The 23,534-nt window shown below is 36.4% G+C and overlaps 4 protein-coding genes across 5 annotated transcripts; 3 read left to right on the top strand and 1 right to left on the bottom strand.

The window, feature by feature from the left end:
- The first annotated feature begins 49 nt into the window (after window positions 1-49).
- On the top strand, window positions 50-944 carry LOC109121486 (monooxygenase 2-like). Its single transcript, XM_059735763.1, has 4 exons — window positions 50-200; window positions 267-572; window positions 703-801; window positions 886-944. The coding sequence occupies exons 1-4, from the start codon at window positions 50-52 to the stop codon at window positions 942-944; spliced, it is 615 nt and encodes a 204-aa protein (XP_059591746.1).
- A 923-nt stretch (window positions 945-1,867) lies between these two features.
- Window positions 1,868-8,098, top strand: LOC100264130 (probable 26S proteasome non-ATPase regulatory subunit 3). Its single transcript, XM_002279679.5, has 10 exons — window positions 1,868-2,008; window positions 2,083-2,158; window positions 2,278-2,371; window positions 2,456-2,646; window positions 4,199-4,336; window positions 4,416-4,552; window positions 4,755-4,809; window positions 4,886-4,996; window positions 6,655-6,894; window positions 7,294-8,098. The coding sequence occupies exons 3-10, from the start codon at window positions 2,293-2,295 to the stop codon at window positions 7,804-7,806; spliced, it is 1,464 nt and encodes a 487-aa protein (XP_002279715.1). The 5' UTR covers window positions 1,868-2,008; window positions 2,083-2,158; window positions 2,278-2,292; the 3' UTR covers window positions 7,807-8,098.
- Window positions 8,099-8,644: 546 nt separating this feature from the next.
- On the bottom strand, window positions 8,645-14,143 carry LOC100241847 (uncharacterized). Its single transcript, XM_002279590.5, has 4 exons — window positions 13,903-14,143; window positions 10,632-10,710; window positions 10,391-10,472; window positions 8,645-9,072 (listed from the first exon to the last, which is right to left on the bottom strand). The coding sequence occupies exons 1-4, from the start codon at window positions 14,030-14,032 to the stop codon at window positions 8,932-8,934; spliced, it is 432 nt and encodes a 143-aa protein (XP_002279626.1). The 5' UTR covers window positions 14,033-14,143; the 3' UTR covers window positions 8,645-8,931.
- Window positions 14,144-15,257: 1,114 nt separating this feature from the next.
- Window positions 15,258-23,306, top strand: LOC100258896 (probable ubiquitin-conjugating enzyme E2 23). Of its 2 annotated transcripts, none has more exons than XM_002277909.5 (8): window positions 15,258-15,592; window positions 16,684-18,738; window positions 19,281-19,421; window positions 19,940-20,434; window positions 21,005-21,074; window positions 21,180-21,319; window positions 21,484-21,795; window positions 22,607-23,306. In XM_002277909.5, exons 2-8 carry the CDS (start codon window positions 16,684-16,686, stop codon window positions 22,856-22,858), a joined length of 3,465 nt encoding a protein of 1,154 aa, XP_002277945.1. In that variant the 5' UTR covers window positions 15,258-15,592; the 3' UTR covers window positions 22,859-23,306. The 2 variants fall into 2 exon arrangements, with proteins under 2 accessions (XP_002277945.1, XP_059591759.1); XM_059735776.1 differs by having other exon boundaries at window positions 21,880-23,306.
- The last annotated feature ends 228 nt before the right edge of the window (window positions 23,307-23,534 follow it).

Here is a 23,534-nt window from a genome sequence, read left to right as displayed (position 1 = left end):
GAATGAAAGGTGTTGATCTAATGTGATGGAGTGAACTCAGTGGTGGCAAATGGTGGCCTTCCAGGAGCCATCTTTTGCAGGGCGAACTTCAATGAGGGGTGTTAAATATTTCAGTAGCAGTCATGGTTTTGAGCTCAAAGTCCTCCATTTATTTGGGAAAGGAATACGGGCTGGGTTTATCCCTTATGATGCCAGCCAAGGTAACCCTTTCAGTCCCACTAGATAGATTTCTCGTGTTTTCTACTCTAATCTGTTAAATGATACAGAGAAAGAGATGGAAGGTGACCCAGCTAAGGTGAAGCAGTTTGTACTGGACAATCTTGGGAAGGTCCCTGATGAGCTAAGAGAAATTGTAGAAAGCACTGTGTTGGAAACAATTATATCAGCAAGATTGAGATACAGAAAACCATGGGAGCTGCAGTGGGGGAGTATCAGCAAAGACAATGTCTGTGTGGTTGGTGATGCATTGCACCCCATGACACCAGACCTTGCCCAAGGGAGGTCTGCAGCCTTAGAAGATGACATAGTTTTAGTCAGGTGTCTTGCTGAAGCTTTGTCAAAGAAACCTGCAGGCAAGGAAATGCAAGACAGCTGAGAAAGAAGAACGGGAGGAAATGGAGAGGATCAAAATGGGGTTGCAGAAGTATGCCAGAGAGAGGAGATGACGATGCTTTGATCTTGCTACGACTGCTTATATGGTAGGTTGTGTGCAGCAGACTGAATGGAATATGATGACCTTCCTGAGAGATAAACTGTCTGCATTCCTGGCTGGTGTGCTGCTGAAGAGAGCTGATTTTGATTGTGGGTAGCTCAGCATTTCTTGATGCAGCCATTAACTATATATTTTCTGTTTGTTTACTGTGATTCTCAATTCCATTCTCCCAGATGAAATGGAGTATAGTTTCTTCTTCTTTGATGATGTTTATGAATCTGAGAGGGTGTGAGAATTCATACACGTTGAGCTCAATCTGCACATGCTGTAGATGTCCCGTTTAGATTACAAAATTAGGAAAAGAAAAGGAAGAAGAAAAAAAAATGTTTAATTCATCCTTGAAAAATAAAAAAAATTATAATGAAAATTATTTATAAAGTTTTTTTTTTCAAATTATTTTAATTTTCTTCCATATCCAATATATATATATATATATATATATATATATATATATATATATATATATAGAGCAATTGGGTGGCTTTTAGATAAGTCACTCCCATCTGAACCTCATATGTTTATTTATATATATTCTCATATTTTTAAAAATATATATACATATATATTAAATAAGATAAAACGAGCATAGGAAATTTTTATATTTGCTCTACTTCTATCCCCTTTAAAATTTTTCAATTTTTATTTTTAAAATTTTAAAATTTATTAAAAATGAATATAATTTATAAATATTTATAATTTATTTTTATAAAAAGTAATATTTTATTTATATTTAAATTTTTGAAAAATGAAAAAAAAAAATTAACTAAAATAATTTTGTAAAATGATATATAATTAGGGTATGGTGGTGCAGAACAAGTCATACCTAAATTTGACTTAAATTCATTTCGGGTTTTTAAAAACTTTTTGATTGTATTTTTCATACTTTTGGTATTTTTTATTTTGATTATATTTTTTTAGCTCCATTATTTTCTACTAAAATCATATTTTTATCATTAAGTTTTATTTATTTGTACTTGGATTTTATTTTTATGTTTTTGTAAGATTCAAATCTTAAGTTATTTCCTATTTGCAAAACTAAAATATTTTTTTTTGTCTAATGTAAAACAAAATGCCCAAAAAGAACTCATTTTCTCATTTTATGACCAAAACACCCCTCCGATCGTCACGTGGCAAGTTTTCATTGGATCGCATCGGAACTGGAGTGAATCTTCTGTATATTCACTCAGAGAGGAAAACCCAAAGCGTTTGCTTTTAACTCGGCTCAGTTGAAAAGAAGCGAACCGTAGAGAACCCAGAAAATCTAGGGTTTCTCTGATCTCAATCAACGAATCTGAGGTCTCGATTCATCTTTTCAGTTCTTCTCTCTTCTTTTCTATATTTATATATGATTTTTCATTCTTGACTTGCAGTGCAAGAAACTGGCTGAAACCCTAGTTTCTTCATCAGATCATCGCTAATTTTGGCCAATTTATTTGGAAATTCAAGGTAGATTTTATATCTGTTTGTTTTTATATCATTCTACGTTCAATTCTCACTTTCAGGCATCAAAATTTGTTTTTTTTTTCTTTTTTTCTTTTTCTCTTTTGGGTATTTTTGTAATGTAGGAGCAATTTTGGAAGATGACTCAAGATGTGGAAATGAAAGAGCTTCCAGCTCCTTCAAATTCTGTTACTTCTACTACTCCTTCAACACTGCAGCGTAAGGAAAAAGAATTGAATTATGTGTCGAACCTTTAACTTCTTTGAAAATGTTGAGTGATTTTGGGTATGTGGGGGTTTTCAGATTTGAAGGAGATAGCGTCACTCATCGAGAGCAGCGCGTATGCTCGGGAGGTTCGCCGCATTGTGCGCGCCATTCGGCTTACCATGATATTGAGGCGGAAGCTGAAGGCGACTGTGCTCTCTGGATTCCTAAATTATGCCCTTAACCCAGGATCGGAGGTGCACACCCGGTTGTCCTCGTATCTTCCCAAGGTAATTTATGGGTTTGCATTTATTTGTGTATTCCATCTTGTAGTCTATAGTGTATTTTGCAAGTCTGAATCTTGTGAATGTATGGAGCTTGTATTGACATTATGTACTTTACTTTGGTTACATATAAATAGAGACTGTATCTTTTGAGTTTCCTCAGTTGTAACACAGTAATGAAGTGATTATGATATAGATTTGATGCCATCGTAAGCTTCTTTATTAGCATTCATTTCTCGTGGAGGGAAAGTTAGGGGTGGCATCAATTGGGGATAAGACAAGGGAAAGCTGTTGAGGATGGTTTGATCATATAAAAGGTGAACCAATAAATCTATCTATAAGGAGTTATTTGGTTCAAGTAGAAGGTGCTATGAGGTAGCCAAGTGGTAAAGAGCTAACGAACCACAAGAAGTTGAGGCTTTGTTGAGCTGGATTGAGTAGGTTTCCAAGAAAGTGTGATGTAGTGAGTATGGATTAATTGTATGACTTAGGTTATTTTGAAGTGTGGATGGTCTAGATACTCTAGTCCAGAGTTGTGTTAAACACAAAAATTTAGACACATTGTTCACATGACATATTAGACAAGCCTAAAAAATTTCCTTTTTTCAGATAAGTAACAATGATTTTCATTTGAAGAAACTTTGTGTATCAAGTACTCAAGCTGTATGTATAGAAGAAAAAAGCAGACACCTCTTGATGCACAAACTTTTTACATCTAGTAATGGAATATTATGTCATGTATTGAGTTATTGTCTTCTTTTCTACCCTTACATGGAACCTAGAGGCTTTGGTTCGTAGAAGGTATTCCATCTCTCTTTTGTCAAGTAGCTCATGTTAGTCATTGGCTCATTTTCCCATGTTCCTTTTACATGAGCAGACAAGGGAAAGTGGATAACCCCTTTGTTCCCATGTGATACAGACCACATCTTATTGAGGTCAATTCTCTATTGTGTGGTTTTGCCTTATTGTGCCCATTGTATATATCCTGTGTGCTTTGATTACTCTCTTTTTTTTTTTTTCACCATATATATACATGTTTTATTGCCTATTAAAAAAAAAAAAATACATCTTGTTGATGTGAATGACCACAAAAGAAGTTCTGCAGACCTTCCTCAGGCATCTTTCTTCCATATTCATGGTCATCTACTGGCATTCCTGTGAAATACTTGACAATTTTGACAATGATCATTGCAGCTGCTATTGACACTTTTTCGGGGAAGAATTGGGAAAACTGAAAAATCAGAGATGTTATGCCATTGACTATGTTGATGACCATTCTATCTTGTACTAGGCTGCAAACATTTTTTTCTTGTTATTTCATAAAACTTCATATATCAGGATGATGATGATTTATAATATTTGTATATCCTTGGAGATGGATGATGTATGATCTCTTCCAAGATGTATGCATCTTAGAATATCAAATCATGCCCTATCTGAAAATTACTAACTTCCTAGTCTTCCTTATCTAACCTTTGAAATTTACATTCTCTCTAGTAATGCCATTTGGTATTTTTATCATGTTCCATATCATTAGCTTAAGTTAATGTTGTTACAGGAAGATGAACATGACATGGAAGTTGATACTGCAACATCTGCAACTCAAACTCCTGCAAAACACCCCTTGCCAGAACTTGAGATTTACTGCTACTTGCTAGTTCTGATTTTTCTGATTGATCAGAAGAAGTACAAAGAGGTGAGATTGCATTGAGCAATCAAGGAATTCCCTCTTCACTGAATTGGTTACTTATTAATATGATATTTTTGTCTATCAGGCTAAAGCTTGTTCCGCAGCAAGCATCACACGGCTGAAGAATCTGAATCGGAGAACCATTGATGTTCTGGCATCCAGGCTTTATTCTTATTACTCTCTTAGCTATGAACTCACAGGTGATCTTGCTGAGATTCGAGGGTGAGTGATATGTTTGTCTAAATTCATCTTAAATCATATACAAAATCCGTTGGTTCAGCAAAAAATTGTGTATTTTGCATATTCCAGTGTGATGTGAATATATTGTCATACAGAAAATATAAATGAGGAACAAGATTAGATTGCATTATGGTTATACATTTTTTTGTCTAACCTAGACGCTTATTTACTCTTTGATTTGCAGTAACCTCCTTGCCTTGCATCGGATTGCAACATTGCGCCATGATGAGCTGGGTCAGGTCTGTTTTCTAGTTATGTGTGCAATTACTTTGTCATATTCTAGTGCCTTACTCTTGACATGTTGGTATGGTTCAGGAAACACTTCTAAACCTGCTTCTGCGTAATTACCTCCATTACAACTTGTATGATCAGGCTGAGAAACTGAGGTCAAAGGCACCTCGTTTTGAAGCTCATTCAAATCAGCAGGTAACCCCAACTTCTTTCAACTCAACAATAATTCTATCTTCTTAGGTGACAATGATTGTGAATATGGAATATGGTTCTTTTCTTGATGCGGATTTTTTTTCCTTTTTTTTTGGTTGGTGTGTGTGTGTTTGGGGTGGGGGGGGGGGGATGACGACTGCTATTGTTTAATGGTTGAGACAAGGTCTTAAATGTATACTACAAGCAGCAGGATGTGAAATTGTAAAACAAGAAGTCTTAACCTGTATTATACACTCACAAGAAGGGGAATGGATGAATAATAGTTTTGTTCATCAATTATAAAGGTTTTGGATTATCCAAGAGAGGGATAGTTTTGTGGCAAACTGCGTGCATTGCTTTAATTTGGGTTGTGTGGCGGGAAAGAAATACTAGGAATTTTTAGGATAAAGCTAGGAATTCAGAGAATCTATGGGATTCCATTCACTTTCTTGCTTCTCTTTGGGCTTTTTGTTCCATGGTTTTAAGGGCATTCCCCTTAATGTGTTACAACTAGATTGGCTAGCAGTGTGTAGCTCCAACGGGATGGTCTAGCCAAGAGAGATTGTTTCGTTGTTTTTACATTTTAGCTTCTTGTTTAGTTTTTCTTTGGTGGGAGGATTCCTCATCCTTCTTTTGTACTTCTTATTTCTATCAATATATTTCTTTGTTGTTTCTTATCAAAAAAAAAAAATAGTTTTGTTTTTTAACTTCGTCTGATTAAATAGTTTCAGCTGTGTTTTCCATTTTCATGGAATAGTTTTAAGTAAATGTCAATTTTAAATTTTAAGAGTATTTAAAGGCAAAAGGAACATAGAATTAAGTTACTCATAGAATCTAGTGTGGTATTTGACGTTGGTACTGCATCCCATCAAGAAATTTATATGTCAATTTTAAATTTTAAGAGTATTTAAAGGAAAGGAACATAGAATTAAGTTACTCATAGAATCTAGTGTGGTATTTGACGTTGGTACTGCATCCAGTCAAGAAATTTATAAATGCAGCAGGAGGGTGTTATCTTTGGATTGTTATGGAACCTATTTATTACCTTATTGGAGTGCATTATATGGCATAAATATGATTAATAAATGGCATGTACCTTTACTTTGCATAATTTGGGTGGTCTTTGAGGGCTGACTGAGGATCGCTAATTGGTGATGAATCATAACTAAGATCTATTGTGATTGGATAATTTGATTTATTTCAATTGTTCTATATCACTGTCATTATCAACATGATCATCTGATGGCATCATCACCACCCCCACCTCTTGTCTCAGCTTGCCACCATTTAGCTTAGCTGGAAGTGATGATCATTTTTCATTCTAGTCTGTCATTAATTTTTTTGATAAGTGAAGGGGTGAGTTTTATATAAATAACAAATGATATACACCAAGGTATATAGGACCTGTTAATGAACATCTAAAATGGTGGCCTCTTCTATAGCATTTTTACACTTTAGGTTGTTGGGAACATAATGTGGAGTTATGGTGTTTCTTATAACCAACTGAACTCTAGAAAGGATTGAGATCCAGGCTTTTTTTCTTTCCTTTGTTTTTTTTTTTTGTGGGGTTCCCCGCGGGGGGGGGGGGGGGGGGGGGGGTGGGGGGGGTGGTGGTGTTGCAAATATATGCTGAATGTTCTAATGATTGATTTCTTTGGCAGTTTTGTCGCTACCTCTTCTACCTAGGAAAGATTAGGACAATTCAGTTGGAGTACACAGATGCAAAAGAGTCCCTCCTGCAAGCTGCTCGGAAAGCCCCTGTTTCAGCCCTTGGTTTTCGAGTTCAATGCAACAAGTGGGCTGTGATAGTCCGCCTCCTGCTGGGCGAAATCCCTGAAAGGACTGTTTTTATGCAGAAGGGCATGGAGAAGGCTTTGAGGCCCTACTTTGAGCTTACAAATGTGAGTTTGGGATTATGAAACTTGAATATCAGCCCTCCATTTAGTTCACACAGTAAGAAAAGGGTTTAGAAACTAATGATTGAAAATGTCCTTCAATTAGAGTTTAGTAAGCTAATTTAATATGTGGCTGTAATTGTGCTATTAACTAGTAAAGACTATCTGGCAAACCCTTTATATTCCACTACTGAAAATTTAGGGGAAAAAGCACTTGCAGTCCTTATTAATGCAGGACTTGGTTAACCTGGAATTGCAGCTACTTAATCTTCTAATTCCTAGCATGCAATCAGGTGTTTGACTCCCACTAGGCCTAAAAAATGGTCTATTGAGGATCAAGTGGCTGGTTTTGCATACTGAACTCTTGCCACTGATTTTGAAGGAAACAATCTGTGTGGTTTTCAGGCTGTGCGAATTGGAGATCTGGAGCTCTTCAAGTCTGTTGCTGAGAAGTTCTCAACTACTTTCAGTTCAGATCGCACACACAATTTGATTGTTAGGCTGCGGCATAATGTCATAAGGACTGGGCTACGCAATATCAGTATCTCGTATTCTCGAATCTCACTGGCGGATGTTGCCCAGAAGCTGAGATTGGACTCTGCAAATCCTATTGCTGATGCTGAGAGCATTGTAGCCAAGGCAATACGAGATGGTGCAATTGACGCCACATTGGATCATGCAAATGGGTGGATGGTATCCAAGGAGACAGGGGACATCTACTCCACCAACGAACCTCAATTTGCATTTAACTCAAGAATTGCCTTTTGCCTTAACATGCACAACGATGCAGTGCGTGCCCTTCGGTTTCCCCCTAATTCCCACAAGGAGAAAGAAAGTGCTGAGAAGAGGAGAGAGAGACAACAGCAGGAGCAAGAGCTTGCAAAGCATATTGCTGAGGAGGACGACGATGAGTTCTAATGGAGTCCTTAAGGGCAATGCACTTTATGGTGGTGTAGCTTCCTTGGAAATTCCTTAACAAGGGTGGATGGCTATCACCTTTTTTAGCTGTTGCTTTCAACTTTGTGAGTTACATTGTTTTAGGCCTTTGTGCTAACTGTTTCTCTATTCTGAATTACATCCTGGGTTGTCATCTGGATTCAGATTTTCATTCCAAACCCAAACACACCCACCCATGCTTGATGATACATTATTTTTGGTACTGTTTCCGATTTGATTGGATTGATTGGAAGGAGACAATCTCAAACCTAAATGGGTGATCCATTAAATTGAACCATCATATCAAACTCATAACAATTATATAGGCATTGGCTATGCTTCTCTGTTTTGGAGCTGGTGTTTATATATGTTGCTAGGGCTCTTCTATGGTCGGAGAGTTTTCATACCATAAAGAAAAGTTTCATCAAATGAAAAATAGCCATGCGATCAAAATATTATCATTTTGTACAGTTACAATGGTCTCCATTGCTTTGTATTTTATTTTGGTTGTTCGTTCTCAAGTCCCATTTCTTTATATCTTTGTTCAACAGTTCAGGTTCATTCTTAAGTCCCGTTTCTTTATATCTTTGTTCAACAGTTCAGATTCAGGCATTCATATCATTATCTCAGATTAAACTTCAGTATAGGGCCAAATCATACCCTAGAATTTTCCTTGTTAATATTTTCTGTGCTTCAGAATCTGTTTACATTCCTTTGTAGCTTGAGATGCAATTAAATCAATTCAGTTAGGTAATCAGTTAATTGAATTCATGAGCAAGATGGATCTCTATGAGCTGAATGATTTTTCACTTGATCACACTGCCTAAATTCTTAATTCTGCATTCCCTTTGAAATAAAAGAACCATGTAATGTAGCAAAATGTTTTGCTGAAAGAAACCATCTCCAATAAGAAAGAAAACATGAATATTACAATCATTTATTTTAGCACTGACACATCTTAAAGATCAGAGTATTCTTTGAAAGGGGAGGCATGCGTTTCAAGCTCTGTTCAAATGTTCTCTTGAGGCTAGGATCGATGAGCAAAGGTAACAAATATGAAGGTGAGGATTCAAGAAGGTTGAATTCTAGAACACCAGCAGCAGCCATTCATCCAGCTGAACTCAAACCAAATGACTTGACAATGGTACTGACCCTTTCTGCAAAAGTTCTGGAGGTTATTTTTTTACCTGGAACGTGGAATGGATTTGAAACCGCATCCACGTATGCAGAGTGGAACCTCCTGAAGAACTATTGAGTAGTTTTGACCAAAACATATAAAAAAGGGAACAAGTTAGATATCATGTCTTAAAGTTGGTCCCAGAGACCAAATACAACGAAGAAATTGAAAGACACCAGCAAGAATGTTCATCGGCATTCAAAAACATTCAAGGAACTCATTTGAACATAAATCAGTAAATAAGATAGCAACTTCTTGACATCATTGTCCAAGTGAATAATGATCGTGTTAGATAAAGGAAAATCAATTGAAGAGAAGAGCCCAAGCTACTAAAAAGTTAATACAAGTTTGCCTCTTTGAATGGTCTTCATTTCTTGTCAAGAAAATAGTCAAGTACATACATCCATACAACTTCCCTCTAATGTATTCTAAAACAAAAGTCTCTGTTTATTTGAGGACTAAGAATGTTCTCAACTTATTATCTATGTTTCCAAATACTTTTTAAAAATAATTTTTATTTGTAGTACTTTATTTTCAATCATTTTTCATATTTATACAATTATTTTTTAACAAAATCCCTCTAAAACAGGTAAAAAGAACTAAAAACAAATAAAATATATTATCAAAAAACACCTTATTATCAAAATGAGTTGTCAAAAATCTATTTTCGGTCAAAAAGTTATCAAACGTGTTTTCAAGTTTTTGAGTTTGAAGAACAGTTTTTTATTTCTAAGAACAGAAAATTATTTTAAAAAATAGTGCCCCAACAAGCTCTTAATTTCCAGGGCCATCTGCGTTTTCTTTCACACTACAGTAAGATGAAAGGATCAGAAGTATAAGATATAGAGCTAAGAAGAAACCAAACTGAGGCACAAGGCAAAGGACTATTGGCTTTTTTATTTTGACAACCTTGCATCCTTCACATGCAATGCAGCTAATAGTGCCATAGACTCATAGATTGTTTCCATTTGTTTCTATATGGGTCACTTCCCAGACTGCTACTTTAATAAATTTAGGTACATGCAATCCATAGCTTAATATTCTTTTGCAGGCGATTTTTCCAAAGTATATGTTCGCCTTTGGGCACCTTTGAATGCCATGTCTACTATAGCACGCCTGTTCGCTAGGTGCTGTTACTATATTTGCTGGTTACCCATAAAAACAAAATAAAATTAAAATAAAAAATCCAAAGCATGGTGCTTTTCAATTATCTCAGTGGAAAATTTTTCATGCAAAATCAGGAGGAAGTTACTTTCATCTTGCCACATCCATTACAACCGAATCACTGATGAACAGACTAAAGGGATTTCAGAGGGGACCTATTTATACTATACTCTCTAAAAGTGATAATGTGAAAACATAGCTAGTCAGCACAGTAGTAAAACTTACATTTCTGACATCTGCATCCCTGACATCTAAATCTGTTGTAACCAAGATAAACTTCACCTTTGTATTAGTCAAATAACCATATCTGCAAGACAACGTGGGGCATGAGATCAATAGTATCTACATAATTATGACCCAAGAAACACCATTTTAATGTTAGTAGCAGAAAGAGTTTATGCTTGTCCGTGTCTGTGTTTGTAGAACACAGTCAACCAACAAAGTATAAACTTTAAAAGATACTTACACTTTGTAATTTTCGGTTGGATAAAGCAGACCAAGAAATGTTTCATTCAGGGTTGGTCCAGATTTTTTCGGATTGTTCACTGAACATATAAAATCAAATCAGATCTATGTATAAAATATAAAAGCCTATGCAATAGCAGTCAGAATTACAGAACAATACCGTAATAAGTTTAGACAAAAAAAAAAGAAAAAAGAAGGAAATATTAAAAGAACATATGTTATCAGATGCAGAAACTATAACAATTCTAAAAAAAATGTCTGAAAACAAGTATTAAGTAACCCTTAAACTCGTAACCAGTATGGAGGAAGAAAAAGAGCATATGGAAAAACTACCACTGTACTCCAAATGCTATTGTTTGTAAGCGCTAATCAAGAAAAGTAGACGGTGATCAGATTTATATAGGCAGCATATCTTACGTATGGTGATTGATTACTACTCAAAAAGTGTTATTTCATAGTTGTGATTAACTCTTTTAAACACTTTTGAGTAGTAGTTATCACATTTTAACCCAATTAACATATTAAGGACCCTTGCAATCAATTCTAATCAAATTGTGTTAAGTTTTGGTATTTTGATAGCTTTTTGATCACCAAAGCAATCAGAGATTGAGGAGAGTTCTTTGGAATCCATGGTAAAAGATGTCCGGACAAGATGGCGACGGAAGTCAATGATCCGGACAACATATCCGGATAGGATATGCTATCGTCCGGGTGTGATGTTCACAAGTGCCGTGTGCTTCTCCCTGAGGGAGTCCGGATAGGGGGAGCGCACCACATGTCCTCTTGGGGAATCCGGATGGAGTTGATCCGGATAGCCTTGCACGCTCCGTGTCATCCGGGAGAGGGGTCCGCTTGCGCAGCATAGCTCAATCCACCCGGGGAAGAATTCCGTGCGCCGACATTTTTACATCCAGATATCTCACAGCCGGATGGGAGAGGAGGACGTTTCAACTTCTCTGGTCAGACATATCCGGATCTTCTAATAACACTTACCCGCAGAGTTTTTCTCTCAATATACAGTGCAGCGGTGTTCTCCTGAAGCTTCCTGATATTTCCGACCGACATTTTAAGATATTTTGAGATATTTTGCTTTAGATATTTGATGTCTAAATCCCCAAATTCTCTTTGTAATCCACTTATCATAGGATTCTTTAGTCTTTAAGTAAGTACAAAGGGCGAATAACCTCATATATATAGTTTGTGATTTTCTTTACAAAGATATCAATCATGTAATTGACGGAAGAAAGAAATATATTTCAGAGAGCACTTGCTTTGTTTTTCCTTCATATAATTGTTTTTTCGTTAGTTTTCTTACTAGCCAAACAAGCTCTGAGGAAGTTTCCTCAGAGAATGAGTGGCTAGACTTTTAGTTCCTTGGAGTTAAGGTTGCCGGGAAAGGTTCCAAGTGCAAGAATTAGTAGCTTTGTGGTTTAAGTCATTAATGAAGAGAAAGTGTGATCCTTTAATGATTTCTATATTTTTAGTTAACTTAAAACACCTTCAAGTCACTTGAGCCAACACTTGGTAAGGCACGTAATCTCCATCCATGGAGATGTACTTGTTTATCTCTTGCGAGCTTTTGGGAAGTGACTTGGAGGTAAGATTTTCTAGAATAGCCAACACTTGGTAAGTTTTTGGACTCCAAGGAGACATCCATTAGTTATCTCTTGCGAGCTTGTGAAGGGAAATCCAAGGTTAAAGGTCACCTTGAATGGCAAATGCTAGGTGAGAGACATGAGTCATTGCAAGTTGCATCAATGAGAGGGAATTAGAGCTAGAATCCATTTAAAGGATACATCTGTACAACACCGGTTAGAGAATTGACTATATGTTAATTCTCTAATGCAAGGAAACGAACCAAATGACCGGAGCTTTGTTTTTGCATAAGGAACCTCCCCTGTGAACCTAAACCTCCAAGGAATGTTTTTCTTCATAAGTAATTTCCATTATTTTCTTTTTGGTTAGTTTAAGACCAAACCCTTTTCACTCAAACATCTTTATGTTTTCTTGTAAAGCTAACCTTGAAATGAAAAAGCACCAACTCAGCTTTGAATTGGTATCAGTTGTGAGTTGAAAACCATTCCCAATGAACGATCCTAGAGCCACTATGCTATATTAGCTAAAGCTATCCTAATGCATGGTGATATAGGTTATAAATTTTGTTGATCACTTCCTCAATCAGAGAGCACCAACTGGACATGAATCAGCTGAGACACCAATTGGGAACGAATCAGTGATTTATGAGGCATCAATTGATCCTAACACACAATGTTCCACATGAAACTCCAGTTTCCATGAAAAATTGCTCCTCCAAATACCATCAATACTATATTTTCATTATCCCTGGACATCAACTAAGTTCTCCTATCCCTTGATGACAATGGTGTAAACAAGTCGCTTATTAGGTGATTCAAGCTGGATCAGACCTAGCTTGAGCTCAACTCAAGTTCAGCTAGTCATGCTCAACCTTAGTTCACGCAGGTTTGACCAAGTCCTTATGCCAAACTGAGCCTGCCCATTCTCCAAGTAGACTTCAAAAAATTTAAATTTGAAGAACAGCCTTTGATGGGGTAGCCATAGCTATGGTCTTAAATAGACCCATCAGATCCATCAACCCCTTCAATATCTATCAGTATTGACATATATTTCCTGAACTTCTTCTGCAGAATTTCCTTGTTTTGCTACTAATTTCTCACCATTTCTAGTTCCACATTGATTAACTTAATCGAAATCTATGTGCTTTGAGAACTTTCCACACGATGATGAGTACTGATACTTTCACCATGAATCACAGCTTTGTTAGGCAAGAAAATAACTTACTCAAAGCACGGTTAGCTAAAACTAGTAAAATCGAACTGATCCAATTTTTTCGTTGTACTTAGGAGTCACTACCCACTTCAATATGAATCGAAATTCCTGGAAAATTCGGAACGCCCAGACACCACAATTAAAATTCCCACTTTTCATTTCCACTTCCATTTCCAATTCCAATTCAACTCCCACAATTTCCCAAATATCCACCTGGCCCTAACCCTAAATTCTCAACTGAAACACCCCCGAATTATTATTATTTATAAAAAAAAAAAAAAAAAGAACTTGCATCAAAATTTCAGATTTCACCAGAAACCAAATCATCCCAAGTCACGAAACCTATAATTCAACTAGGAAACCAAAGATAGCTACAAAAACGGAGATCAAACGAGAGGGAGACTAAGAATGAGGGGGCGTTTGCGGATTGAGAAAATGAGGGGAAAAGGAAAAAGAAGAGGAACCTCGCTCGTCAACGACGTCCAAGGAGCAGTGGACGATGTGGTGAAGCTTGAGGGCATCATCGGCCTCGGTGAAGCTCTGGATGTAGAGAGGGTTGTTCTGGTGTCCGACCACCGCGACGCACACGATCATCTTCTCTCTCCACGGAGCTGTAACAGGGCCTCACGGCCTAAGGTTTTGAAAGCTTTGTATTGGGCTTGGGCTTGAATCCGATCATTGGGCTTTGTCGAAGACTGAAAACCCCACAGGCCCTTTCTCCTTTTCTGATACTTATTTGGACAGTTAACAAAAAGTTTTGAGAGTGTAGGGCTAAATTGGACTCGATACATTATACTAAAAGGCTGGTGTGACATTGTTTTTAGGAAATGTTTTTAATATTTTTAATATTTAAATTTTTTTATCATTCAAGTGTTTAAAATATTAAAAACATTTTTTAGAACCACTATCAAATGCACTCTAAAACTCCTATAAAATAATACTTTTTATGAATGAGTGAAATTATTATTTTTACGGAATAATTAATTTATCGATAAGTGAATATTTATTAATTTTAAAAAAGTATTATATTTATATATTTATAATTTATAAATCCGAAAACAATAGATGTGGTCAAAAGTTAATACATGGTGAAAGATTAAAAAAAACTAGATAATTACTAATAGATGTGATGTTAAAAGTTAATAATTTAAGATAAAAATGTTTTAAAGATGTAATGGTTTTGAGGAAAATTTGAATTGAGAAAAAAAAAGTTATAAAAAATTTATGAATTTTTGTTTCCTATTTTTTATGTACTTTTATAATTATTAATTTATATTTAGTTAGACATTTAAGGATTTTTAAATAAAATATTATTTTATGCATTTAACTGAGGTTATTAATTTAGTATATTAACTTGATTTTGGATCATAAGATTTTATAATTCAAACGAGGTTATTAATTTATCGATAAATTACAAAATGACTTATTTATTATCGTAAATGATTAATAAGAGAGGGAAGAAAGATATTGAAAATCTAAATTGCGGGATTTGCTTGTATCTTATTTGTATAATGCAGTGATTATGACCATTCAATAGACATTTTAACATGGTTTTACATTTAAATAAATGAATAAAATATGTATTTTTTTTTTATAAAAAAAAGAAGAAGATATTTTTGGTTTTGGTACATCATCGATTCAATACATACTGAAGAACGAGACCAATCATGTTGTGTCACGTATAAATTTTAGGTTATATGACTTTGTAGTTTGGTCGCATATATTAGTATGGACATAAATTTCATTATATTTACCTAAAAAATTCCTTTATCCCTTGGAACATAAGGCTACCTTTTTGCTCCCCGTAAACTACCACTGTCCTATGCCCTAAGAAAGCATCCCATTTCTTTGCTTTGCTTCAACTAAAGTCTTGTTCAAAATGATTTCAATTCAATTTTCAAAAAAAATTCTAAACCTAGTCATCACATCGGACGGTTCTGATCCGCCATCAAACCATCAAATGTCATTTTAAGAAAAAACACTCCAACAGTTCAACCATCCGAAATTACCATCCCGCCCCTCCTCTCTGTTTTTTTTTTCCTTTTATTTTTTTTCCTTATACAATCAGTATTAAACCAACAGCCCAAAGCCGTTCAGGAGACAGCTCTCTCGCTTCATCTTTTTCCTCCTCTTTTCGAATCGCTGGTTTTCAAGGTACGATCTTTCTGAAATCCTGCAATTACAGCTGCTTCGATTCTCAAACCCTTTCTTTATTTTTGGATTTTTTTGTTTTTTTGTTTTTTTTTTTCTCATTTTCTTTTGGTTGTTTTGTGATCTCTGGCACTCGTATTAATGCCCGATTCCAGCTCGTTTGTATCGATGGAATCAAATGATTGGTTTGTTTTTTAATCTTGAGCTGCTGCAGGGGTTTTTGTTGCTGTCTTTTCAATTTTTGCTCGTTTCTTATGATCGGTTGTAAGTTTGATTTATTGATTTAATTTGGGTTTGGGATTCTGTGATTGAAGAATTTGTTGTCTAGATGATTGTGTGGTGAGAAATATTTTTGGTGATTTTAGAAAAAGTCGACGGGAATGTGTTTTTTTTTTTTTGGGTGGAAACAGCTCGAATATCAGTTGGGCTGCCAGAAATAGTGTGTACAGAGGAACTAGTTGTTTGATTTTGGAGAAAGAATTATGGAAAATTTTTAAAAGAAGTCTGGGGTTTTGTGCAAGAAAACTTATGAGACTATTTGGTGATAAGGTTATCGAGAGGGCACACCCATTGAGTTGCTGCGAGCTCCTGGTTTGAGACTAGGATGCCATTTAGGGAATGAATCTTGGGAGGGCTTAAATCTCTATATGCGGATGTTATAAACGTGCTGTTTGATTGTGGTAGCCTGTGGAAAAATATAGTATTTTATGTAAGAAAAATTTGAGGAGTGTGTGTAGTAAGCAAATAAGCTCAATCAATGTATGTGATTTGAGTAAGGTTGATATCCACTTCCTGTTTGATATATATGATAATACATGTTAATTGTTTATTTAATTTTATTTGAACTTGTTCATTTCTGTACATGGTTTCAGCTAGGAATCAATCAACAAGATGTTGTTTCCTAAGTTGATGAACCTAGTACTAGTGTTATGATAATACATCTTAATTGTTTTGAACTTGTTCATTTCTGTACATGGTTTCAGCTAGGAATCAATCAACAAGATGTTGTTTCCTAAGTTGATGAACCTAGTACTAGTGTTATGATAATACATCTTAATTGTTTTGAACTTGTTCATTTCTGTACATGGTTTCAGATGAGAATCAATCAACAAGATGGTGTTTCCCAAGTTGATGAACCTAGCACTAGTGTGCATGATAACACTACTTTGGACCAAGGTGATGCGACAGTAAATGGTATTCTTTCTGATTCAAATGCCATTTATGAGAGCAACGAAGCCACCAAAATGCCAGATGTTGCCAAGGAGACTCTTAATATCCCTTGCATTTATAGACAAGACGTTGTTAGGAGCAACGAAGTTGGCATGATAGGAATTGTGTCTGAAGTTGCTGGTGACTCGGATTCGGATAGCAGCATTACTGATGATGAAGAAGAAGAAGATGATGACAACGATGAAGATGAAACTGGTGGAAATGAAGAAGGTGACAACCATGGCAATACCAATGCGAGTAGTGATGGGAATAGAAGTGGTGGTAACTATAAGAGCAGTCCTCTCCCAGATGATCAGGTTCGAGTACTTTGGATGGATGACTCTGAGACAACCGAAAATCTTAATGATGTGACTGTAATTGATAGGGGATTCATGCATGGGGATTATGTTGCTTCTGCTTCAGACCCTACTGGACAAGTAGGTGTTGTGGTGGATGTCAATATCTCCATTGATTTGTTACCCATTGATGGAACTATTATAGAACAAGTCTCATCCAGAGACCTGAAACGTGTAAGGGATTTTGCTGTGGGTGATTATGTAGTTCTTGGGCCCTGGCTGGGTAGAATTGATGATGTGTTGGATAATGTGACTGTGTCATTTGATGATGGTTCCGTGTGTAAAGTTATGAAGGCTGACCCACTGCGTCTTAAACCAGTTACAAAGAATATTCTTGAAGATGGACATTTTCCATACTACCCTGGTCAGCGGGTAAGAGCACGTTCTTCATCAGTTTTCAAGAATTCTAGGTGGCTATCTGGATTGTGGAAAGCTAACCGGTTGGAAGGTACCGTTACTAAAGTTACAGTTGGGTCAGTGTTTATATATTGGATAGCATCTGCTGGCTATGGGCCTGATTCTTCTACCACCCCAGCTGAAGAGCAGAATCCAAAGAATTTAAAACTGCTGTCTTGTTTTGCACATGCAAATTGGCAAGTGGGTGACTGGTGTCTTCTTCCATCATTAGCACTATCATCCTCCATCACCCAGGACAAGGGCCAATCTGAATTAGAACCTCATGATTCTGTCCAAGGAGAATTAGATTCTAGTAAATCAAGAAGCAGGTGTGATCAGGAAGAGGTCTTGCTAGAGGAAGCACATGGTACTGGTGAATCAATGGATCTTGATGCAGTGTCTGCAGTGGATGTAAATAACAGAAATATTGAAGGCAACGCTTCATCACAATCTAGTCCTTGTAGTAGTTCAGTATCCGTTTCAAAGGAACCTGTCCATGAAACTTGGCTTCTTCATCGAAAAAAGATCCGTAAACTTGTTGTTAGGAGAGATAAGAAGACTCGGAAAAAGGAGGACAATTATGAAAAAGCACTTTTGATTGTGAATACAAGGACTAGAGTTGATGTTTCATGGCAAGATGGAACAACAGCACGTGGACTGCCATCAACTACTTTGATTCCAATTGATAGTCCTGGTGATCATGAATTTGTTTCTGAACAGTATGTGGTGGAGAAGGCCTCTGATGAGAGTGATGATGCTTCTGAAGTTAGGCGTGTTGGTGTTGTGAAAAGTGTTAATGCAAAGGAGCGAACAGCTTGTGTGAGGTGGTTAAAGCCAGTTGTCAGGGCCGAAGATCCTCGAGAGTTTGATAGGGAGGAAGTTGTAAGCGTCTATGAGCTTGAGGGGCATCTGGACTATGATTATTGTTATGGGGACGTAGTTGTTCGGTTGTCCCCAGTTTCTGTCTCTGCCCATACGGGTACTGCTGTAGAGGAGGAACCAAAGCAGCAAAGTGGTTCAAATGAGGTTAAACAAGATCTGAACAATAACTCTGGATGTAAGAAAGTGGAGGATGAATCTGCAGATGGAGCTTGTATGGACTTCTCAGATCTCTCTTGGGTTGGGAATATAACTGGTCTTAAAAATGGCGATATTGAAGTTACATGGGCTGATGGGATGGTTTCAACGGTATATTCATATTTTTAGATACTAATCTCTCTTCCTAATTGGCATTATTTCATGATAAATATTATCTTGATTCTAAAACTTTGCATGATTAGCTACTTGGTGTTTGTGTACTTATAGCACTAGAACTTACCAGTCACCTTTGCTTCCCCCTTCTATGAGCTTGGTGATTTCAAGAATTTAGGAACTGTGGACTGTGACTCGAATTTTAATTAACATTTCAATCAGGGATTGAAGATCTCTAGCTGCTTAAAGCAATCAAATTTGTGCAGTGGGAGATGAATGATGTGACTTTAAACCCCAAGGATATTTGTAGAAGCCTGATGATGGTATCCAATGCATACCCTAATGGTCTTGGTACATTAAGGGAAGAAAAACCAAAATTTGGAACCTCATGACCACCTGGGGTTGAAATTGTAGTTGTGAGATTTCAAAATTTATTTTCTTTGACTTTTCTTAGCCATCCAGAGTGCATAAAAAGATTTCATGATACATTTACTTGTGTAATAATAACTATATCTTTTTTTCCGGTGGTTTGGCACTAGGTCGGACCTCAAGCAGTTTATGTTGTTGGTCGAGATGATGATGATGAGTCAATTGCTGGTGGGAGTGAAGTTAGTGATGATGCTGCTAGTTGGGAAACTGTAAATGATGATGAAATGGATGCCCTTGAGAATGCTAAAGAGGTTAGTTTCTTTTGGAACCGTTGGGTGTCATTGATTTAATGATTGATTTTAAAATAGGTTAGCTGTCAGTGTACCAGAGACTATATATTTGATGCACATGCAGGGAGGAAACATGTTATCTAATGTGCCCTCACCAGCTCTCGTAGATTAGGATTCGCAAGAAAGAGTTGGGCAAATTTTACTTTTGTGGCTTGTCTCCTCATTTGGATATCAAATGAGCCTAAAACATGGTACTGGAGGTCTTATACACATTGCCTGATTGACATTTATTTACTTTAGAAGTTTGAGAGCATTATATCAGAGGATTGGAATCTTCATGTTGGAAGATGTCTTGCCTTGTGTTATCTAAATGATGTGACAATCAAATGGTTGGGCAACCCCCTGGATGCACACCACATGATTGAATTGCTTTCCTTTAGAGACTGTCCTTATTTGCCTGTTTGTACGTTACGTTTATTCAGTTCTTCCAATGATTCTTTCTTTTGTTAAATGAATAATGCAAATTGATTTTGTTTCAGGAAATTGGGCTGCCAAATACTGCTGACACTGATCCTGAGACTGAAGAGCACACAACTGTTGAAGATAACAATCCTGGGAGAAATGGGGCATTATCTCTTCCATTAGCTGCCCTGGGGTTTGTTACCAGACTGGCTACTGGCATATTCTCACGGGGAAGGAAACATGTAGAACCACCTTCTTCGGATTCTGAAGGTGAAAATGAACTCCAATCACAAGGAGCAATTAAGCCTTCTCAGATAAAGGTTTCGCATGATGAGACTAACTCTCCAAATAATGTCATTGACAATTTTGGTCTGCAAACTACTCATGAAAAAGAAGAGGAGCATGTTGGGGTTGAGGTTACTGATTCTTTGGATATGGCTGAGGCCTTAGTGAATCTAAGGGCCAACGACCCAGATGCTCTAGCATGCCATGAGTATGAATCGTGCAGTTTCAAACGCTTTGATATTGCTAAAGATCCTTTGGACCATTATTTTATTGGTGCAAGTGGGCAGGTGAATGTTATTTTCCTCCTTATGTTAGAATATAAAGAATAAGAATAATTCCCTCCTTGATTGATTGTTTCAGTGTTGTATGGTTTATGTCATCGTTTCAAATGGTTATCCTTCTACTCATGCAAGCTTATAATACATAATGAGCCAGTGGGGTTTTCATTTTGATAATTGTATGACTTTCATATTGCAGGGCATTTTTTCAGTATACTGTTTAGAATATTCATTAAATATTTATGCAATTTGTATCATATTGGATGTTGCTCGAATAATTAGGAAGGTGAAGCTCAGGGACAGAGAGTTATAAATAAGATTCTTGTTTGATATTTTATCTGTATTTCTTCTTAATTGTTCCAGTTTTCTATATATTTTTTTCTTTATTGCATTGAGAAATTTATTAAATTTTTATTCTTGGTTTTTCAAGTTCATTGTTATGTCCTTGCTCTGTTGACTGTCTTTGCTATTTATTTTGCATATTTGTATATTCAGCCTTTTAGATGTTCCCTTATTACCTTATAGCACGTTGAATCAATTATGAATTATTGAACCCCAACACGTTAATTGTATTTACAGAATAGCAATGGGAGGAAGTGGCTCAAGAAGGTTCAGCAAGATTGGAGCATCCTTCAGAATAACCTGCCTGGTATGCAATGCATTAGTATCTTGAATATTTGTAAGACATTCTAGGATTCTGAAAAAAAAAATTAATATTAGCAACATTTCATAACACATGAAGGATTCTTTGCAGATGGGATCTATGTGCGAGTGTATGAAGATCGAATGGATCTCCTAAGGGCTGTGATAGCCGGGGCATATGGAACTCCTTACCAAGATGGTCTCTTCTTCTTTGATTTTCACCTTCCACCAGAGTACCCTGATGTTCCACCGGTAAGAACCAATTGTGTTGTTTGATTGTTTGGCTCGCAGAGCAGAAGCAAAAGCTAAAGCTCTGCCATTGTTTAAAGAGTTCTACATAAATTGCTTGGAATTTTTTGAAAAAAAAAAAAATTATTCTTTCCATTTGTCTTGTGACTGTTTCTGTGATGTTGCAGTCAGCATACTATCATTCTGGTGGGTGGCGGATAAACCCAAATCTGTACGAGGAAGGCAAGGTGTGTCTTAGCCTTTTAAACACCTGGACTGGCAGAGGAAATGAAGTATGGGATCCAGTGTCCTCAAGCATCCTTCAAGTCCTAGTTTCACTCCAGGGATTGGTGCTAAACTCGAAGCCATATTTTAATGAAGCCGGCTATGACAAGCAAATAGGGACTGCTGAAGGAGAGAAAAATTCATTGTCCTACAATGAGAACACTTTCTTGCTAAATTGCAAAACTATGATGTATCTCATGCGGAAACCCCCCAAGGTAATATATTAGATTCTTATTGTTTCTGATTCTCATTCTGTTTCATATTTTTACTGTTTCCAGTGATCATTATATTACTTGTAGGTGGCCTTTCTTTCACGGTGCCTGAAGCATAGAGGCTTTTTGGCAAAAAAATAGCTGCTGCGTCATTATAGACCTCAACTGCCAAAACTATGTTACCTATAAAGTTGTACCTTGCCTTTGAGACTTTTAGCTATCTATTGTATTGCTCATAATTAGGTCAAACAGTATTGTTGCTAACAAACCCGCTCAGGTGGTTTTGGCATGAAGTCGAGAAGCACTGAATGATTTCTAAAAAAAATTCAGCCTCCTTTTAAATTTTGAAGGACTAGGACTAACCTTACATAAAAATCTAATATACTACATGGATTTTCCAAAATATTACCTCCAGATTCAGCCCAGGCACAAAATGGCTGCTTTATGCTCACCTTGTGCATCACTTTTCTTGCCAGTATGTATTTGGCAAGCTGCCATCTTGTTTTATTAAACTGAATGAGGGTACATTGCCAAATACAAAGGCTTTATGTTCGATTGTCTTGCCAAATGCTTGGTTCTTTAGATTTTCCCTTCGTCTTGTTTTCTTGTTCTTTATGGGATGTTGTGATTGCAAACCAAGGTGACCATTAGTTTTGAAATAATTTTGATTTTTATCTGTTGCTTAGAAATTTTACAAATTATCAAAATCTAAAAATAGTTTTTCTGAGTTGTTATTTCCATATGTTTCCTAAAAGTGGATGTTGCTGCTTCTATGACATAAGACAAGTTTTTGATCAACTCCTACCATGACCAGGACTTCGAAGAGCTTGTCAAAGACCATTTCAAGAGGCAGGGCTATTACATTCTCAAGGCCTGTGATGCATACATGAAAGGCTACTTAATTGGCTCTCTCTCAAAGGATGCCTCTACAAGTGATAGAAGCAATACAAATTCTACATCGGTTGGTTTCAAATTGATGTTAACTAAGATTGCACCGAGGCTCTTCTTGGCACTAAATGAAGTTGGAGCTGATTGTCAAGAATTCAAGCATCTGCAACAGTCATAGCAGAGGTACATCCCAACATCTCCACCAGGGAAAGAGGTTACTTCAACATTCTTTCAGGTTCCTCTATAATGTAAAGACTTAGATGCTTTAGAAATGTTTCATCTTATATAACTTGGAAAAGTTCTGCCGTTTGAAAAGCTTATCAACTTTGAGCAGCCTTTGCATTTTCAAGAAAAACTGCAGGTGAAAAGTACATCTGCTAAACTAGTTGTCTTGACACATTTAGAGTTCTTATGTTCTCTTTTTTCCTTCTGGGATTGAGAAGGCAGTCGGGTTTTGAATTGACTGTTCACTTTGATCTTCCATTCAAAATTTGATGAATTGATTCATTAATTGGAGAAAGAATACTTACAAATTCTTTCACATTCACATTGTATTTTACTATTTTCATCAAACCTTATTGTGAGAAATAGCATTCCTAAACAATATATACTTTGATTGAGATGTCTCTGCTTGTATCCTTTTAGCAATTCATTACACTCTCAAAGAGTGAGATCTTGATGATTATCGTGTGATATAAAGTGCATTTTTATTTGCTGTAAACCCGAAAAGATGATCAATCTTTTACCTGAAAAAAAGTGTATTATCCTGCTAATGCATTCTTTAAGCAGAAATTTCACACAAAACCTGTTAAAACCCCTCCAAGTTGATTTAAATTTCAAGTGCTTGGGATGCA

This window comes from Vitis vinifera, chromosome 3, assembly GCF_030704535.1.
Source record: "Vitis vinifera cultivar Pinot Noir 40024 chromosome 3, ASM3070453v1".
Taxonomy (NCBI): domain Eukaryota; kingdom Viridiplantae; phylum Streptophyta; class Magnoliopsida; order Vitales; family Vitaceae; genus Vitis; species Vitis vinifera.
This window is presented reverse-complemented; position numbering and strand designations above follow the sequence as displayed.